This window comes from Suillus subaureus (assembly GCF_016647635.1).
Source record: "Suillus subaureus strain MN1 chromosome Unknown BJ212scaffold_50, whole genome shotgun sequence".
NCBI classification, from domain to species: Eukaryota; Fungi; Basidiomycota; class Agaricomycetes; order Boletales; family Suillaceae; genus Suillus; species Suillus subaureus.
Window position 1 is genome coordinate 7,184 of NW_024538606.1, and position 19,688 is coordinate 26,871.

Genomic DNA, 19,688 nt, shown 5'->3' on the forward strand with positions numbered 1-19,688 from the left:
CCATTAAATCTAGTTGCATATGCGGGTCCCAGAGATTCACTGTCCATAACGAACGGTTTGTATGGAATGCGGGAGATGTAGTGGCTTTCGAATGTATTGGGAAGTTGGACTTTGAGGAAGAGACTTGAATGCAGCGCGACGACGCGCACACGTGCGTTTCTAACCAATCCCATTTCTACTAGGAGATTATACATACTCCAGGATTGGTTAACATTGCAAGGTAGTCGAGTGTGTTCTGGTGTGTTCAATGGAGTCTGCCCACCTTCTTTCAGTCTGTCCGAACTAAAATAAAATTCTACATGACTTCGTCGGTGAAATGTGTGATTGATATCAGTTGCGATACTTGCGAAAATCCATCGACATAGAGGTTGAGAGGAGAAAGGAAGTCAAAATAACGTTTCCGACGTTCCTGAATCCTGACATTACATATTATGGAAGGCACGATGATTATTCCACCTTTGCATTAGCACATAACAAAAGGTTTTGTGCTACATACCAGACAGGGATATCATCCACGCTATGCTATGCGCCATATTGCCCTAGACCACAACTAACTGGCCGATATCCAATTATCCTTCGCTAGGCAGCATCGCTGTGATCTTATCCTTCCGCTGTCTAATGAGATCGATCATGGTCTGTATGCCCTTTAACACACCCTCATCAGGACCTGCACCATCGATAAGTCGAGTATGCGCGAAGTCTATGAGAGAGAGGGAACACAAAGGAGCTTGGGGTTCTTCCTCTTCCTCTATCGCTTCGTCGGGTATAGACTCTAGAACAATCTGTCCGTTTTCATCTATCTCGACCTCTACTTCATCATCCTCGTCTTCTTCAGTCGTGGCAGTCCCGGAAGACGTGGAAAGTGCCTTCGAGGCACGCTCCCAATCTCCCTCATACACTATGAGAGCACTCCCGCCTACCATGCGCATCTCAATGTTCGACATAATAGCTTTCAATTCTTCTAGGTCGGTTTGGAGTGTAGTGAGAACGCAGTGGAGGAGGATAGGGGGAAGACCTGGATTTGACACGTCTGACTCCGGTGTCTCAATAGGGTTAGGCGGTGTGGGATAAGGTGCAGACGAAACAGGAAAGAACAGCTCAATACCATCAGGAAGCTGCTCCTTCTTGATCGATTTCCCGTATGACTTGGGCGTCAAGATAGGTTTGGGAGAGTCGTTGCTGTACACCTGCGCCATTTTCAGCGATAATTGAAATATCGAAACCGTGAGCAAGTACCTGAAATCCCGTGAGGCGAACGCCCGTTTCCCCGCTAGTAGTATTTTGAGCGGCTTTGATCATGCGTGCTTGCTTTTCGGGAGACGCGCCGTTATCGTATAGAACAGTCCCAAGTTTCACATCCAGAATACAAGGCTTCACAAAGCCGTACGCAATATTTTCAAGGACGAGGTGCTGTGCTTAATCGGATAAGAACAAACGGGCGCCGACAGCAATTCAGATTGACATATCTTTATCCTCTGGCGCCATATTGCCATGTACGGGAACTACTTCCACATTTCCGACGCCTCCATTCTCAACTGCACTTGAATCTTTGAGTTGTCCCTCGAGCTTCAACACGCCCAGGAACTTTGGGATCCAATTTCTAAGCTTCGATAGTTCATCGCTATCACTTGCTGCGGTAATTCGTTGATAAAAGTCAATTTCACGAGGAAGAGCTGGCTTGAGCAGAAGGGAATTGTCTTCTGTTGCCTGAACGCCCGCATGGCCACCTACTTGAGCTGCGAAAGGGTAGGTGGCCGCTAACGTTGGCGAGGGCGAAGAATTAGACATGTAGATTAGCACGTGACCTGGCGTGTCTCATTTAAATTTATTACAAAGGCGCGTCAACTTTCAAGTTACATCCGACATCGTCGATAGCCTTCAATCACTTCTTTTCAGTGCTTACAACAATGAGCAGACGTGGAAATAATGTTCGAGGACCTACCTCTGCATTGACTGAGTTCCTTAGGGTACGTTTCGGTTCCCCTAAAATACTTGCGTCGCTTCAATGAAACTTTATTAACAGGAGTCAGGCATTAATCCTACTACAATTGCTCGTCGAGTGGCTACCCAGAATCAGCCCGAGAACCAGTCGCAAAATCCATCTGTGGCTGGTCCGAGCAACTCGGGGGATAATGTGGAAGATGCTCCAGAGGAAGAGCAACCAGAGGAAAGCGCTCCCCGAGCGTCGAATAGCAGACGTGGTCGAGGCAGGGTAAGTTGTGCATATGAAAGCTTCTTATCATTAACCTAACTCTTTGATCGAATAAGAACGCTGGCTACGCCTCAGATGAGCTCGATGAGCCAGCGGAAGAATCTCCTGTCAAAAAACGGAAGAGTACGAAGGGCCGAGCAACTCCCGCCGCGAAGGCCAAGGCTAAGAAGAAAGCCAAAGACGATGGGGAATGTGAAGGCTCCTCTGAGGACGAATACAGGGCAATGTCGAAGAATCTCTGGTCAGCGGGTGGCAACGGTAGTCCCAAACCTCCAGCTGGAAGCTTCGAAACCTGCGCGAGATGCGAAAAGCAGTTCACTGTGGTATGATTTATTTGACTCGGAATACACATGACGTGACGTTGGGTGCAGACAAAGTATACTATGGCAGCCAATCCGCCTCCTGGCTATCTTTGCCACCACTGTGTCAAGGCTTCTGGTACCGACCCTTTCAAGAAGCCTGCAGTCCCTCGCAAACGCGTTAATGTCTCGGAAAAACGGGATATTGTCAGTTATCAGGAACGTCGTTTCCCATCTCTTGCGGCAATGTGCATCGAGGTAGGTCATTAAAAACCTTTCAATGTTATGGCGACCGAGCTTCATGATGCAGCTTATCACCCGCTACATTGACGACGTGGAAGCTTTGGGTGATATTGGTGCCGTGAACATGGATGAAATTGCGAAAGCGCTTTCCAAGAACCGTGGTCTGTGAGTGATGAGTCAGGAATGCTTCTATGAGATTCTCACAGCAGAACAACAGTACCCCTCAGAATGCACATTTGTTCTATGATGTGCTCAATAAGAAACTCAGGTTCTATGATGCAACTAGTATGTTGACTTTCTCTTCTGTTCATACCGGGTGACCCAAGTTCGACTTTTTGTTCAGATTTGACTCCAGACGCACTGATGACCCTTGCTTCCCTCAACCCCAACTTGACCCACTTACATCTCGATTATTGTGGGCGTCTCACATCGCCCGTCCTTTTGGCCTTTTCCACTTCAATGCCGCAGTTGACTTCCCTGACACTCCTTGGCCCGTTCCTCGTACGCGCAGAAGCCTGGATCGAATTCCTCAAGGCTATGCCAGGCTTACAAGTGTTCAAGATTGCACAAAGTCCAAGATTCGACTTAGAATGCATGCGGACACTCGCAGATACCTGCAAAGATATCGGAGAGCTCTCATTGAGGGAAATTGGCCTCATGGACAACGAGTTTGCCGATCCTTTATGCTCTCTGCCGCCATTGAGAGTGCTAGATCTGGCGTTTCCAGGAATAGGCATAGACGAAGACGGTTGGATGAAGATCATAGAAAAGCACGGGAGCACCCTTGAAACACTTGATGCCTCAAGGCATGAAGGATTCACTGACCATGTCCTCCAAGAGAGTGTCAAGGCATACGCCCGTGTTTTGTTGGAATTAAAACTGGACGAGTGTCTTAGTCTCACTGATGAGGGCGTGGCGCAATTCTTTGGCACCTGGGCTTATCCCACATCTGCCCTGAAAGATGAAGACCACGATATGGATGTGGACTCTGACCCTGTGGAGGTCAGACTTACTTCCCTCGAACCATTCACGCCAAATCCGCCGTTGCGCATACTATCCCTTGCCCGAAACCAAGAGCTCTCAAGTGCGGCACTCGCGGCTGCCATCGTGCATTCTGCTCAGTCGCTCACGTGGTTGAGTGTGAATGGACTGCGCAGCGCTTCGTCTGAAGCACTTGCACAACTCAAGAGAGTGAAGGAACTGTGCTATCTAGATGCTGGGTGGTGCCGGGAGCTAGATGATTTTGTGATGAAAGATGTTGTCGCAGCGTGCACGAAGTTGAACGAGATTAAGGTGTGGGGATGTAGTCGCGTAAGGGGTGTTGGTTGGGGTGTGAAGGTGAGTCAAGTAAACTCGTTTACGCCCTTGCAAACTGATCTGGCCTTACAGAGAGCCATCAAGGTTCATGGGATCGAACCGAGCGGGGGCATGTAAAAATATCGTGGTTACCTGGTGCAGTGTTACATGTACATGCTAGAGATGGTGTAGTTATTTACAGGTTTTTCGGCCGCCTTTTTTGTTGAGCGCACTGAAGCCTATTTTCACTACTGACAGATATCCCAATGACCATCCGACATTATTTTGATGTGGTGATTCGCAGGCAAGGCCCATTTTAGAGTGCTGGTATATAATTTGGTAAGGGACGGGGCTTGCTGTGGAGATTCGCCGCCATACCCTCGCACGGAAAGCGGCGCCAAGCCTGTTAAACATCTTGCTGCAAAGCACTCACGAATTTGACGGGGTTTAAGCTGTCTTTTCATTTCCGAGCTCGTCGGTTGCTCCTCGACATTTAACGTTCAACTCTGGAAGTGAAAATTTGCATCCCAACTATCATGGGAGAACTCATACACCCGGAGGTACGTGTTCTATCTCGAATGCTATGTACTTTTACAAAGCGCAGCAACAGGCACCTCTATCCATTCTGCTTGCCCCACTAGACACTCAGGTCGCTGCAATGTCAGAGCACGTGGAGCTGTGCCATGACTCAGGGCGTGTACCTTCAAAGATTGATCCACCAGTCGGAGCACTGTATGAAGACGAAGATCATTGTCAGTGAGTAATCATCCCCATGGTGGGATCTCTCCCCCTCATCTCCACTATCTGATAGAGGATCTGGTCCCAAGCTTTGTGTGGCGTTCGTCGGAATGGGATCGCAACATCCAGCCATGGGTCGTCGGCTCGCGGAAAGATACCCTCCATTCCTTGCTTCCATCAAGGAAAATGATAGGATCCTGATGGAGGTTTATGGCCTACCATCGTTATTGGACCGCACGGGCCTCTTCATTCCGGGCGCTGAGTGCTCCCTGAACGCGAGTGGTGCCTGGTCATTAAATGATGTTATTCTATCATTTGCATACTTACAAATCTCCTTGTGGGATCTCATTCGAAATTTGGGATTTAAAGCAAATTTTGCTGTTGGCACAAGGTATTCAATCGCACTGATCAGAAGTTAAAAGTGCTAATGGGTGTTGAATGTTTAGCATAGGGGAGATAGTGATGGGCTACGCGGCAGGCCATTATGATAGATCAACCACAATCGGGATTGCCGCGGCCTTCGCTACTACCATGTCTGAAGTCGAGGGAAACGGTGCCACCATCTTTGTCGCGGTCAGTCCACGACAAGCACAGTTCATCATCGATGACGTACTGCTTCAAGCGGGGGTGACATCCGGCCTTTGGGTTTCAGCCTTTCATTCTCCCCACGCCGTTGCCATCGCCGGTACCCATCCCCTCATAAACGCATTATTTGCTTTCCTAAACAACTCTAAGACCTTCTCAGATACATTTGCAATGCGGCTTCCTCAAGTTGGGTGCGCATTCCATACACCATTGATGGAACCAATCGAAGTGCCATTCAAGGCAGCACTGGAGAATCTAGACCTAGACCGAAAGTCGGATACGGGGACACGTGAAGTGCGAATAATGTCCACCGTTGACAGTACTTGGCTCAATAGGCCGCTTAATAGCGACTACTTCTGGGACAACGTTCTCCGCCCAACGAAATTCGGTGACATCGTGCAGAAGCTCGTTGATGACGAGGGCGAGAATATCATTATCCTGGAGATCGCTGCTCACTCAGCAATGAAAACTTGCGTAGAACAATGTGGAGCTCGTTATGTCGGGCTGATCCAACGACCTGCCCCGGACTCCGAGTCCTTGGTCGATGGATCAAACGAATGTATTCAGCTTCTTGAAGCAGTCCAGCATCTTTATGATGCTGGGTTCAGGAGCGAACTCCCGCCAGGGGTGTTTGAACAAGCCCTTGAACTCCTTCGTGCCGGTAAATAGGTTACATGATTCGTTTCAGACATGGTAACCCGACCTACCATACTTTCGGTGATTGACGCTGATATAGCTGCCTCCTAGATGAAGGAGTTTCGAGAGGCGCGTCGTCCAAGTGTCGTCTACATTATAAACCCGCTAATGCTGGATATATTCACGCTCAGATCCAGCCATTTAATGTACATCCCAAAGTTTGAAATAAAAATATACTTCTGGACTTACATTGAATCTGTGTTGAATCAGCCGCAATTCGCTGGGTCAAAGGTCGGTGGAAGGACTCAAGCCTAGTATAAATCTATAAAGACAGTCATTCCGATAACTACCATGGCTGTTATTTGTACCCGTGGGTTGCTTCGGACCCAATGTCAAAATGAGATGTGTAGACAATGACAGGAACCGATGGGAAGGAACTAATAGCGGCACTGTTCAAATTATAATGCATCTGTGACTTCCCACCAGCTCACGGGGATGCACTTCCATCAGGCATGAGCCGCGTGGCGTTACTAACGTCGTGTGTTTCTCAAGTGGGCGTCTCTCGATTCGCATTGCATCACAACCAGCAACTGCCGACAAGTCCGGTTCTAATGATACTCTGGTAGCGTGCTCAGGTCAACGCCAGTTCAGCACTTAGTTGACCCCGAAATATCGATCATCGTCTGATGGTGTTTTATACATGTTGAATGCTGGCGCACTGAACGCTGGACGCGCAAGGGGCAGTACGCACTACAGTGCGATGTAGACTCGTAACTAGTTTTGACTACGTTTTGAGATGTTGAAAGCTTGGATGCATCTTCTGTCTCAGTGCTTTGATCTATGCTGACGTTAATGAATTATTCAGGGGGCTATATCCACTAGTCATACATGTCATTAATCAGTCCAAGCAGGTAGTAGATGTCTTTTTTCTTTCTTGACATCAATTAGAGTATCGATTCTCATAATCTGACATGACAATCGCCTCCAGCGCACCGAGTTCGCGCACCGCCATGACATTCTGTTAAAAAAGTCAGCTGAAGCACACAGCATCAAATGAGATGAGCGTAGTGTCCAATGCTCGAAAGAAAGCGATCGCACAAACGCGACAGAAAGCAGAGAACAAAAAGAACAAAAAAAATGCGAACACTCACATCTACCAATTCGTTGGGCACAGCATTCAGCGCCAACTGGCTCCACCGCGCCAGTCCAGGCAAAAGGCCTGCCAACCGTATCTTTATCTCCTCCTTCGTTTCTTCTTCTACAGTCAAATCAATCGGATTGGTCGCTGACAGCCCTTCTGGGACGTTTATCGTATTCGAGTCTATGAACACTTTCGCTCGGAGTCCGTCGACCAGCACCACAGTGGCGCGGTCGAGCGCAGCGCTGAGGGCGTGAGAAAAATCTGGGCCGGCCAGATATGCTCTGGTCTGCGAGAGGAGGGAGGAGAATATTGGATCATTGAACTCAGCGTGAGGTTGTGAGGTTAGGGGTGAGGACGTTGTATTTGGGTCAGGCCGGCTGGAGGATGGCGATGGGGAAGAGGAGGGAATGGATGAGGGAGGGGTTGGAAAGATGCCCACACGAGGGGTGGGACCGGCAACCGGTGGAGAGTCATTGCTGTCGGGTAACGACGAAATGGAAGAACCAATGAGGGGTGAAAATTCAGAGGGGACTTGGGGGAGAGCACCACCTTGTGCAAGTACGTGGGCTGTTGTTTCGGGAGTCGGTGGAAGGAGAGAGCCAAGAAAGCTAAGTGATAGAGTGAGTCAACGAACCCGACGGTGGGGCAGCGAGGGGAACTCTACTCACCGGCCAGGTATGCTTGCTTCATTGTCACCTGGACCGTTCCGCTCAACGCGTCGTCGAACATCAAGGATCAGTACGTGGAGCTCAGAAGGTGACAATTTCGTCTTAAGGGATACTCTGACATTAAAAAATTAGTAAAGCACCTACCTAAAGAAAGTACATACCCCTCAAAGACGGCTTCGACACTACCTCGCACTCTTGCGGCTACATCCTTCCACCCTACATGTAGTATCCACCAGCTAAGTGTCAAGAAGCGCATCTCAGTCTCTTCTGATATGCCTTCGACCTCTTCATTCCAGTCCTCTTGACCTGCAGACCATGCCGGCCATATCACCTCCACGTCAACAACACGAGATACAGCCTCACGGAGGATGAGACCAGAAAGCGTAGGTGCTGCCTCGCTGATGCGTTCGGCACGTTCGGTAGAAAGGACCGAGGTTATGTAGCGTTCACGTGCTAGAAGGGCTAGCTGTATACTTGTGAGGAGGGACAGCAAAGTGGTCGTATAGAGTGTCGTCAGTGTACGTGTCAGTGCTGATATATGTTGTGTGAGCAAATTGTAACGGATACTGGATATAACAACGTACTTAATATTTTTACTTCCTTCCATAATTGTGCTTTCGTTCGGGTGCTACTCTCACTCATGGAGGGAGACATGGAAGCCTGTGGTTCCTAATCTGCGCATAAATATGAATTCGCATATGCCGGATACAAGAAGCTCACATGAAAAGGGGCACCAGGATTGTAGCTCAGTGAGGAACTAGCGGTGGTGATTGAGTCAGATAGTTGACTACCAGCAGAGGCGAGGAAATCGTGAGGTTGTTGTAGCTGCTCACTCGCATTCTTGTATGATGAGGAGCTCGAAAAGCGATCGACCCAACTGTCGGTTGAAGCTGCCATATTCGACGATGTTTCTCTATCAATGCATGAATAGGACGACAATGACGCAGACCCAGCATCTGAATGCACATCTGAGGCAGAGCTAACTTCGGACTCGGAAAGAGACTCTGGATGTTGAAAGCGGGATCGAGGACGGGATGTGCGTGATAGAGATTGAAGCTCGTTGGTGAGCGACTCGACATCCATCTCCTCGAGGATTTGCTCAGCCAGTGTAGGAATAAGTGCCATGATAGTAAAACATGCATCATCATGACTACTCTGAAAGCGTCTTCGAAGTCTGATAACAATGAATGAGCAGGTAAATCAGTGATCTTTGACAAAGTCAGCGAACATACGCCTCTCGAGCAGCTCTTCCTCTGACAACCTTCTCCTTGGCGTCCTCCAATCTCTCATTGATATAGCAGCTCACGGCATAGGCTCCACAGAGAACAACCGACGTCTCAAATAGTCCGCGACGCCGGTCGTACACGTATTTCCTTGCAGCGTCGAACATGAGGTCAGACTCGGAGGAAACTCACTTATGCGACTATGGAGGTCAAAATGGATGATGTAAGCATTACACTAGTACTATGTCCGCAGACTCCGCACGGCGCGCGCCGTAAATGATTCAATCCTTGTTGCAAGTGCAATCACAGTAACTCCAGTCTGACTTCTCTCCGCAATGTCGTATGGTTGGAGTCCAACGCCTCAAATGCCTCGCAGGTCACATGGTGTTGGCGTCCGGATGCTAACCTCGGGCTCTGATTGAACAGCAATTGGTTATGTTGGTATTCGTTGAACACACAAGGCTTTTGATGTTCAAAGCTTACAACCGTCGTGACAAGACCAATACGTCGTATGTACTTCTGTGGCATGTTATGTACTCGTATATTCAGCGCTCACGATTCCAAGTTCTCTTATTGCTCAAGCGGCAGGGAACTTTCTCTAGAAGCAACTTTTCGGTCAATCAGCAACGAACTACTTTAGGCTCACTTGTATCGTACATCAACCACGCTGTGCATCGTTGCAAAACCAGGAACACGATTTACTGCTGCGACATACTACTCAGTCAGGTTTGATATAAATGCCAGACATTTATGAATTGATCCTGTCGAAGCCGGTGAGTCTTGGAGACATCGTGCATAGCAAACTATTCATATCCACTCTTCTCCGGTTCTATAGCGTCCCCGTTGACGACACTTTTCTCCAGGGAAGGCCTTGCAGCAAGAACCGGTGCACATAGTATCATCATCCGCGCTGACAGACCCAGATAATACCAAAGCAGCAACAATAGCAAGGACAAAGGAACGCATTGTACGATATAATATGGGTAGTAATAATTCAGGAGGGGCAAAACTGCTGGCTTTTATGTCCTGATAATAGTGTTCTGAGCAGGACTTCAAAGTTCACTGTGGGTTTAGGCAGAACATACTATCCGAAGGGACGTTATTTGCACGCTGGCAGACCTCAAATCTGATCATCGACAACAGCTGTATGGATTTACGCTCCGCCGTGTATCAGAGCTAAAAAATTCCAGCACCGTAGGATGCCGAATGGCCAATGGCTCTCACAGCACCGTTCACGGACCTGTGTAGTTCCCACGGGATGACGCACGGTGATCATTAGCCCCAGCAAAACTGGTCATGTCGGGGATGATTTTATACCCCTACCTGGAGAATTAAAGCCGAAGTGGAGCAGTTGCCAGTCGGCGTTGATACTATCTCGAGGGACAATGTTTGCCAAAGTACAATCATTCACCAGCTACTGATGTTTTCCTTTGGAGTTGACCAGGGGCCAGACCTATGATAGTCATCGATTCCCACCACAACAAGGAATCCACCGCCCTATAATTCTTCTTGGAGTCCAACTCCTCAACGTTAAACGCATGTGAGACTGTATTCCATCAGCACGGCAGCTAGCTGGCTTGCTGAAATTCCGTTCGGGTGGAATGCGTCTTGTCCAACCCACGAGGCTTTTGATGTTCAAGCTTACAACAAGATCGATAGTATGTCGTAGGTACTTCAGCCGCATGGTCATGGTCTGTATTCAAGTCGTGTTTGTTTCCCTACTGCCTCCATTACTCAAGCGGCAGTGAATTTGTCCAGAAGCAAGCATCTCGGTCGAACCAGCATGAACTACTTATGTATCGTGCATCAACTACGCTGTGCTAACGCCAGAAACACGACTCACTGTCGCGACTTGCCGCTCAGGCTTGATTTATGTCTGACTGCAAATGTTTATAAATTGTTCCTAGCACCACGCCAGTGAGTCTTGACGAAATACTGGATGCAAGCTACTCATACTCACACTGCTGGGGATGTATACCGACTTACATTGCTCACCAAGGCAGCAATCTACAGTCGATTCGCAATTAGTAGGGCATGCGCTGATAGACACAGACGCTGTCAAAGCAGCAACGATGGCGAAAATGAAGGAGAAATACATTGTGCGATGCGACACATGATCAATAAATGTGGGTGGGCACAGTAGGAAAACTGCTACTCTTTATAAGTGTCGTGTTTAGGACTTCACGACTGGGATTTAGGCAGAACCTATTATTCAAACAGATGTGATTTGCATGCCAGCAAGTCTCGAATTTGACTTGCTCTGTCACCGATAGTATGAGTGTAGGAATTTGCACGCTGCCATGCTCTGGAGCTATGTTCCCTCACCATACATAGAATCTTAAAGCTCTCAACGTCCAAATCTCAAACGATATGGTCACCGCATCACAGTCTAGTATAGTCCCGTCGGTCAAGGTACGACGTACTACTGTGATCGCTTACTCTAGTGGATTTGGCCGTGCGCCAACAGTATCACTTTAAAAAAAAATCATATTTATTGTCTTTTGGGGTCGAAGACCATACGTCGAACATAGCCCTTTTCGCGGGAAGCTCGCTGTAACGCTCATCGAATGCCTGCGTCATATATTGGTCTTAGTATCCAATATACTCGCTGGCACTCTCCTTGTTCTTTCTCATTCTCTCCGTTTCTTTTAGATTACTTAAGATACGATACTCTACTATATATAGACTCGCATTGATCTACTGTAGTTTGATCCTTTCTCCCCCCTAATACATTTAGTTCGGACAGTTCTCTTCGTTGGAAACTTAAGTCCATTCTCACAAAAGCCAACTCTTATCGTGTGTAACACATTACAAGTGCCACACTTACTCCCGCCTATCTATCGTAGTTTTATGTATGTAGTCTAATGTGTTTGAGTGGATGAACACGTACTGAGTCCGTCAGCATGGTGTCAGGCGAATGCCAACGTTGATTTGTACATGTCAGTATCGGTTTACCCCCACTCAGGTGAAGCTGCCGCCAGCTGGTGTTGACAAGGCCTGCCTCTAATTTAGTAAGTCTCTCGTTGTCTGCTGATATTTTCTTTTCGGTTGACGTGTCAAGATGAGCCTTTCCCGTTCCTTGACAAACCGCTAAAAAATTAGGTATTCTATCAATAATCACTGCAGAACAGTGAAGTCAAATGTTTTGGTGGTGATTTCAAGTGTCAGACGGATCCAGATTGTCGATTTAGCACGGGATGCCTACACACTTTCCTACACGGTGCACGCCGTGCATACATTACGATGCCAAAGTGACTAGAAGTCGTGCGAAAATGAGTGTTAGCGAAATGCCAATGACGGGAGTGGACAAGGATGAAATAGACGAGCATTTATCCCAGTCAATAGGCTAATACACTGACGATATTGAATAAGATTCATGGCTGCTAGCGCGAAAAAAAAGTGCACATGGCTGCGTGATTCGCCCAGGTCGGTTGATGTGCTGATTATTACGAGAGAGTTGCCAATAGATCTTTGTTCCTTGGGATGAACCTGCACTTGAATGGTTTAGGACGCCTTTGAGTATGTAAGAATGTGTTTCAAGCTCAAGGAGGGACGAGTTACCAGATTATACCAACATTTTCGAACTCTACAGGAGGTGTAATCTCTTCTCCCATCTCATCAAGCTGTTTGGCGATCGTGAACGCAGCAAGGATACAAGAGATATTGAGGTACAACGAGGCTTCGGCAAGATGCAACCCTGAAATAAGATGCCAACATTCAGTGTAGCTTGGATGGTGTCATGTAAATGACACGCACCAGGGCATTTACGGTGTCCGAACCCAAAGACGAACTTGCGGGGGTCCGATTGGGGCGAGGGACCGAGGAAGCGCTCAGGCCTAAACTCCAATGGGTCGGAGTACATTTCTTTATCCCGCGAGACGGAAAAAATGTTTGCGATGACGATCGCACCCTTGGGTATGCGGTATCCTTCGTAGACGTCTTCCCTCATTGCGTGGTGCGGGAGCCCTGCGTCGCTAAGAGTGAGCGGGAGATAGGACAAAAAAGTCATGCGGCTGACCTTGCGGAGTCACGGGTGCCCATCGGAGGAGCTCCTGGATGAGCGCACCGATGTACGGAAGCTTTTCTCTGTCCTTGAACGCGGGAAATTGGTCCTGACCCACGATGACATCGATCTCTGCCTGCGCATGTTTCTGCACCTCGGGATAAAGCATCATCGCCAGAATAAAAGACGTCAAAGATGATGTTATCTGCTCATGTCGATGATTGTTTAAAGTTCACATGAGGGAGGGGTGCAAAAGATATCTTACGGTGTCAGCTCCCGCTCCATATATCTCCTGACTGCACCACGTGACGATTTCTTCTTGTTGGGCGCTGACTGTGGACCCATCCTCCTGAAGGAGCCGCTTTGAAACGAGGGATTGCGTATAATTGCCGCTTTGCTGATCGACGACGACAATGGGTTAGGACTCTGGATAATATGAACTTGTAAAATTGCTTACAATTTGCTGTTTGGTCCAGTTAAGTGGTGTTCCGTTAACCCTACCTAACCTTTGCCCGATCTGAAAGGCCACGCGCTTGAAACCTGCCCCTGGAAACCATGAAGGTAAGAAACGCACTCATGGAAGTTCGACTAGCTTAGTTTTATGATAACTCGAAAAATGAAAGGAGGACCTACGTGATGGCATCACTTCGACGAACCAACGTCCAGGCTGGGATAGAATGGCACTGGATTCAAAGGCATCTTGTAGCCTCCTAATCCAATAATCGTCATTGTCGATGACCTTCCAGCCATATGCGAGATAAAGGATAACGGCCGCTGTATTCCTACACCCCCAGTGAGAAACAAGCAAAACAAGCAATCGCAAGAATTTTACCTCTTGATGTGACCGGCGAAATGTTCGGGGTCCTTGTGTAGACCATCAAGCAGCACACGAGATTGTTCAGTTTGTATCGACTGATAGGTTTGTATAGTGCGGGTATTCAGGCTGTTCTTGAGGACCGTGCGATATGTCTTGAAATACGGGTGAGTGAAAGATATGTTGAACACGTTCAGATTCAGCTTCGCAAGTTCCATCATCCATATTCTTGGACGATCAGAATACGTAGTGGCGCGTAAACCGAGCAATTCAGTAGCCGATTTCAGGGAGCTGAGCACTATGAACTGCTTGTTAGGCACGCGGAAGGAGATTATGGGTCCTATAAGAAATAGGTCAGCGAGTCTCGCAGCAAGACTGAACAATGTGCACCATAGCTTTCAGCCCACGTGGCATACATCCGCCAAGGCTCATTCTTAGGCAGTTGATGAAAATTTCCGGTAAAGAACTTTGGACGTGGCCCAGGGGGTAGTGGTAATCTACTGCGTCGACGGGTGTAGAAGAAAACTGTAGCTGCAGCCACAAAGAGGACAATTATGCTAGAAGACATGTCACAGATAACAGATGGGTCGACTTCTGCGGTTTGCCCTCCGAGATCTTATATGATTGTCCTAATGTGCTGTCACTAGTCAGTTCTTGCGACTCTCGCTCGGTAATTATCAATTGCGTCCACTACGTCACCCGCTGTACATTGGTTTGTCCTCTTGCGCTTTCGCATATGTGCACGAGTACTATTAAGCGCAAATTATTATGTTCGAATTCTGTCCGACATCCGCATCCTCAGATAGATGCGGAACGGGACAGACCAACACAAAAAACGGACATGACGTGGTGGACGCAATAGCCATGCTGCGAGAGTTTTGCAAATGGCGGACCGTTGCATGCTGGCATAGCAGATAAATCGGTGACGAGCCATATGCATGCTGCATGTGCTTGTTCAATGAAAAAGGTATCACAATTGGAGGAAGTTGAATCTACATTCATTGTATTACATTCATCATGTGCCTTGGTCAATACAAATACAAAATCAGCAAGATGTAAATTCAGTTGCTGCAACAATAAATAAACAACAGTCAACAACTGAGCAAGGTCCAGTCTTATTAAGGAAATTTTGGATTGACTGTAACCACTTGGGGGAGATTCACTCAGACCTGAAAAACTAGAGGGAGACCTCTGGAAGAAAGGTGTCCGACCATATATCCCTATATAACAATAGGGTCTCGCATATCAAACCAACTTATCTGCAAAGTGCTGCCAAGGGTGTACCAGCACATATTCGGTGATGTTGCCGACACCAATGGGTTGGATTGTGTTACAGAGTGCTACAGAGTGTTCTGTAGTGAATTACATTTTCCTAATGGAGATAGTGACTTCAACACAGATACAATAAAAGGTGCAAATAAGTCATTAATTTTCGTCACAAGTAGGCCCTTGAAGGAATGTGTGAATTTAATGATCTTGAAGCCCAATCATCTTCGCTCTTGGTCAGTGGGAATACCTATAAAATCCGATTCCCGCTAACATGAACTCGTGCTGGATATAGATGCTGAAAAAACCGAGAATTTGAAAGTCCCCGACTTTGCCACTGCATTGGCGCTGCTGCTGTCCCATCAAGGTCGAAGAAAATTTTGGTGGAGATGACGTAGACTGAGGAGTGTGCGTTTAGGCATAATAGTTGGTGTTTGAAGTCTGTGGTGTACTTCGTTTTGTCACGGTTGGGCTTGCGTCTGCGGCTGTGACGTATGCTTAATATCATCCATCGGAAAGAAGCACTGTATCTGTTGCAATAGGATAGGTAACAGGAAGCACGCCAGAAATTGCGGTGTATCCTCGATTGAATAGAGCGTCAATCGGTTGGTGATAATCAGAAATCGATCGTTTCTGAGGGGAAAAAACCCCAAATTTAGGACGTGAAGTGGGTTTATATCGCTCTAAATTGAGAATCAATGGTCAGTCTTTCAACTAGCCCTGACCAGGGCTCACGCTGGGTATCATCGAACATTGCCAGTCCCAAATCTGCAGCTGCCACATGTCCTTGAAGGGAGACAGAGTCTCGTCTGCCACAACAATCAAGGAGCGCCACGTGGCGATATGCCTCCCAAAAACATTCAGTTTCGCAACACTTGTACTAACGCAGTTGTCCTCGTATTCAGGTGGCCCTGACAGAAACAGTGTCTGTCCAGCAGCTTCGGGGTGAGCACCCCACCGTCCAAGGTTCTAAGGTCAATATAGAGGGTTTCGTCACCATCCAACTAGAAAGTACCATCATCCGATTGGGGATCTTCAATGTCGTCACTAACAGTGTAGAAATTGGCGATCAGGTTTTGCGATAAGTCCATGAATACCCGGAGGATGGCTGAGTGGGAAACTGAACGCAATGTTCTAGGGAACCAGTCGCGCTCGACTAATGCTGGTGAGGGCTGTGGTTGTATTGCAATGACCTTGGCCGAGTCTGCATACTGGACCCAACAATAAAGGCGCCTACCGGCAACTAATTTTTTCAGAATACAGTCCCCCTGATAAAGGGACTGGTTCGATAGAGTGGTGGTAAAACTTGAGCCATGCGTGACCTTTGTGCCACAACAACTAGTAAGCGCTTAATAGGAGTGTGGTTATCCACGTTGGAGTTATCGTTAGCCGCTGAGTTCAACAGTATAGCCTGGGCAATCATCAATACACGGGAACTCCGCTTTAGGATTCATTTCGGGATCCACTCTCTTAACAAAGTGAGATGGACAACCGGTTATGAGTGGGACGTTATTGAAAGGATTCGAGCGACCGCTTCAAGGTTTTTATGTCCTGAAAATAGAGGTCTTTACGGGCGAGAGTGCATACAAGAGCCTACCAAAACAGACGTCAGATTTGACTTGCTCTGCCACCGATAGTCTATACGCGCAGTAAGAAACTTACGAAACGACAATGATTCCCCGCTATGCCGACAGGAGCTAGATTTTTGTACCGCAAGATAGAAGCCTATTGAAGTTTGAATCGCAATAGCCTCCACAAGAGACCACCGACTCCAGTACGGCCACTCCAGTAAAGTTCCGTCGATCACGATTATACAACAGTTCCCACTAGCCCTAGTGCTTCAAGTTGTTGAAACTGATCATATAGCAGGATAGGAACCAAAGGTGTGGTGACCAGGCCCAACTGGTGTTCAAGTTGATGCTATGATTCTCGAGGGATAAAGTCTTTCCCACTCCTCCGCAAGAGGGTGCCCCGCTTCCTTCCTTCCGCCTTCGACGCTCCACATTTCGAAATGAGAATCCTATCCTTGAGCTGCCTGCGTGCAGCGGGAGTGTAGATCACGTACTATTTGCGGACACTATCGCTGTCAGTGGAGTCAACCAAGGCTCAGATTATTTCAAGTTCCTGTTAGATGTGCAACGCGCGTTGGTTGGTAGACGATCCTTTTCATAGTGGTATTTACATGGTAGTATATTGATGGCGTTCATTGCAAAACAAGCGTTGTGCCGCCACAAAGTCTCCTGCATCCGAAATTCCGATCGCCAAAAAATATACCATTCATACGACCACATACCTAACAAGCATGGTGCAAATCAAGACCTCATACATACACACTGCGATATCCAATCCCAGCCCTCGCATAAATTCAATGTCAATCTGAACTTGAACGTCAGATGACGCAGAACGGTAGCAATGAAGTCATAGCATAGAGGAGAGCAATCACTAGCGGTGCACATACCATCCCAACGAAAGCCACACGCCATAATATCTGCTCTGCATATCTCGGAAACAAGAAATTCTAGCCCAGACAATGTATCCCCAACCCAATGACGGATGAATTGATCAATATCACCATCAGGCCAGACGAGTTATGCGTTCTTGTGTAAGGACGATGCGAGCTGGGTTAATTTTAGTATGTTGAATGAGGCGGGCGTCTTTTATATGCCAGTGTAATGTGATTGATCAATGATTTCATAACAGTTCTGCATCCTCCCTACCCCTTCTTAGTCGATATTAACCCTTTCATCATATCAAAACTATTCCCATCAGGCTGTAAATCAATGAACTCTCCACCGCCCATCGGCACAGTACGCAACAACCCGTGGTCGGGAGTGATACCGACGATGCGGACACTTCGATGTGGAGTCCGGTTCGTTAGTGTGACGAGTTGGTCCCTGTTCGAACCACGAATAAGCAAACAGTCAACATCAACGTAGAGCGAAACATGATATCGACGTACGAATGTAACCATGATCGGAGGTATTGATCCATGAACGGGTGAAACCCCTGTTCCTCATTCTGTAAAAAAGAACTCCATATGCGCTCAAAGGAGATGAGGACTGCTGCTGCTACGCGTTCTACAGAGAGCCCTGGGGTAGGTGTAGATGCGAGTTGGGCGAGTGAGGCGATGGGTGGTGCGTTTAGGACGTTAAGACCGCTTCCTATTTATTTTTATTGATGAGTTTGAGTGTGCGTGTCTTGAGCTTTCATGTCACTGAACAAAAAAGGGAGGAAGGTACCGCACCGATTACTATATCTGCCACGCCACCGCCAAAACTCGTGTTTACCAGTATCCCGCCCATTTTCCGTGGTTCCGGCGTTGACTTTGAATTTGATGTTGGGCTGTCTTGGGAAGACGGGAAGAGGCCATAAATGTCATTAGGCCATTTCAGACGGACTTTGTGGGCCCATTCAGAGGTGGGGTTTAGGATGTGACATGCGTCGATGATTGCTAGCGCATAGAGGTATTGGATGAATACGAGGTTAGAGGGGAGGATTGTGGGGCCTGGTACTGCGCAATATCAATTTTCAGATACCAGGCATTCGAACACTATTAAATAAAAAGTCGCCAGTCTTACCTGAAGAACCTTTGAGCCCGACACGAATCTTGAGCGACATCTGCAAGCACCCTGCAGGTGAGAGCCACGCGTTACCACCTCTGCCGCGTCCTGCCAATTGTACTGTGGCAAGGGAGACAATAGGAGAGGGGAGTGTGCGGAAGAAAGATGGGTTTCTGCTCAGAGAGGGTCTCAGCGGGCGGTGGGATGGACGTGATTGGGTGAGACGCACTTGTCAAACATTGTTTGGGTGCTGGAGACTACTTCGCCGTATATGAGTGCTTCGCCGATGCGCCAGGTGTCTGTGTTTGCGTCTTCCGTTCCAGAGCGGAACTCGTCCACGGCACGGAAGAAGGCAGATGGTGAGAATTGTGGGGTGTATATTCGTTCATCCTCTGAAGTTAGAGGTTTTGAAGGTACGAGTACGTGTTTGACTTTCGGGTTTGAGAGGGAATTTGGTGGAATGAGTTCGAGTATGGGGTGATTGGTGATTCTGTCCGCGGGAGGGAAGGATGGGAAGTGGAAGTAGAAATCGTCGTTGACATCTTCAAACACAAATGACTCCCACTTGCGATGTGATTCATTGCCGACAGCTGACCCAAGATTTAAATGATCGAGCAGCGCCTCTACGATGCGATGTTGCACCTGCCACGAATCTGGACGAGCCAGAAAAAACTGAGGTAGAATGTGAGGCTCAAGACTGGGATCAGCTCTCTGTGAGGAGAAGCGCAGACCAAGTGCGGATAGCGATCGTGACAGCAGGATATCGGGAAAGGGTGGTATGCAATTCCACATCGCGATCAGCCCGCTTTGAGATAAGATACCGGCAGGCGCATTCCCCTCCACGTAACGACCAAGGATGTGTGCTTCAAGGTCCAAAGGACATGCGGGTAATCTGGACACAGATACCGCCGTATCGTTAATCAGTACATCCGCGTTTGTTCCAGTAGCAGTTGAAAAGGAGATGTAGAGGGACGTGCTTCCATCAGCTACTCTGAGTATAGTCG

At 47.9% G+C, this 19,688-nt stretch overlaps 6 protein-coding genes across 6 annotated transcripts; 2 read left to right on the forward strand and 4 right to left on the reverse strand.

The window, feature by feature from the left end:
• Positions 1–242: 242 nt before the first annotated feature.
• On the reverse strand, positions 243–1,954 carry BJ212DRAFT_1390238 (uncharacterized protein). Its single transcript, XM_041336982.1, has 4 exons — positions 1,897–1,954; positions 1,467–1,836; positions 1,239–1,412; positions 243–1,189 (listed from the first exon to the last, which is right to left on the reverse strand). The coding sequence occupies exons 2-4, from the start codon at positions 1,786–1,788 to the stop codon at positions 570–572; spliced, it is 1,116 nt and encodes a 371-aa protein (XP_041187425.1). The 5' UTR covers positions 1,789–1,836; positions 1,897–1,954; the 3' UTR covers positions 243–569.
• On the forward strand, positions 1,860–4,347 carry BJ212DRAFT_1390239 (uncharacterized protein). The gene is made up of 8 exons (XM_041336983.1): positions 1,860–1,967; positions 2,024–2,212; positions 2,269–2,535; positions 2,584–2,769; positions 2,822–2,919; positions 2,972–3,039; positions 3,098–4,092; positions 4,144–4,347. The coding sequence occupies exons 1-8, from the start codon at positions 1,908–1,910 to the stop codon at positions 4,186–4,188; spliced, it is 1,908 nt and encodes a 635-aa protein (XP_041187426.1). The 5' UTR covers positions 1,860–1,907; the 3' UTR covers positions 4,189–4,347.
• A 239-nt stretch (positions 4,348–4,586) lies between these two features.
• On the forward strand, positions 4,587–6,042 carry BJ212DRAFT_1486136 (acyl transferase/acyl hydrolase/lysophospholipase; the record flags this gene model as incomplete). Its single annotated transcript, XM_041341081.1, has 4 exons — positions 4,587–4,610; positions 4,661–4,806; positions 4,862–5,179; positions 5,235–6,042. 4 exons carry the CDS (start codon positions 4,587–4,589, stop codon positions 6,040–6,042), a joined length of 1,296 nt encoding a protein of 431 aa, XP_041187427.1.
• A 798-nt stretch (positions 6,043–6,840) lies between these two features.
• Positions 6,841–9,374, reverse strand: BJ212DRAFT_1468757 (Peroxin-3-domain-containing protein). Its single transcript, XM_041338998.1, has 8 exons — positions 9,340–9,374; positions 9,051–9,264; positions 8,539–8,992; positions 8,403–8,487; positions 7,980–8,349; positions 7,819–7,932; positions 7,161–7,758; positions 6,841–7,027 (listed from the first exon to the last, which is right to left on the reverse strand). The coding sequence occupies exons 2-8, from the start codon at positions 9,206–9,208 to the stop codon at positions 6,950–6,952; spliced, it is 1,857 nt and encodes a 618-aa protein (XP_041187428.1). The 5' UTR covers positions 9,209–9,264; positions 9,340–9,374; the 3' UTR covers positions 6,841–6,949.
• Positions 9,375–12,152: 2,778 nt separating this feature from the next.
• BJ212DRAFT_1580639 (cytochrome P450) lies at positions 12,153–14,811 on the reverse strand. The gene is made up of 9 exons (XM_041342284.1): positions 14,249–14,811; positions 13,877–14,198; positions 13,678–13,826; positions 13,502–13,617; positions 13,310–13,441; positions 13,060–13,249; positions 12,798–13,007; positions 12,603–12,738; positions 12,153–12,554 (listed from the first exon to the last, which is right to left on the reverse strand). The coding sequence occupies exons 1-9, from the start codon at positions 14,424–14,426 to the stop codon at positions 12,488–12,490; spliced, it is 1,500 nt and encodes a 499-aa protein (XP_041187429.1). The 5' UTR covers positions 14,427–14,811; the 3' UTR covers positions 12,153–12,487.
• Positions 14,812–17,837: 3,026 nt separating this feature from the next.
• BJ212DRAFT_1283265 (uncharacterized protein) lies at positions 17,838–19,476 on the reverse strand (the record flags this gene model as incomplete). The annotated part of the gene is made up of 5 exons (XM_041331746.1): positions 17,838–18,018; positions 18,084–18,285; positions 18,369–18,629; positions 18,676–18,857; positions 18,914–19,476. The coding sequence occupies 5 exons, from the start codon at positions 19,474–19,476 to the stop codon at positions 17,838–17,840; spliced, it is 1,389 nt and encodes a 462-aa protein (XP_041187430.1).
• Positions 19,477–19,688: the final 212 nt, after the last annotated feature.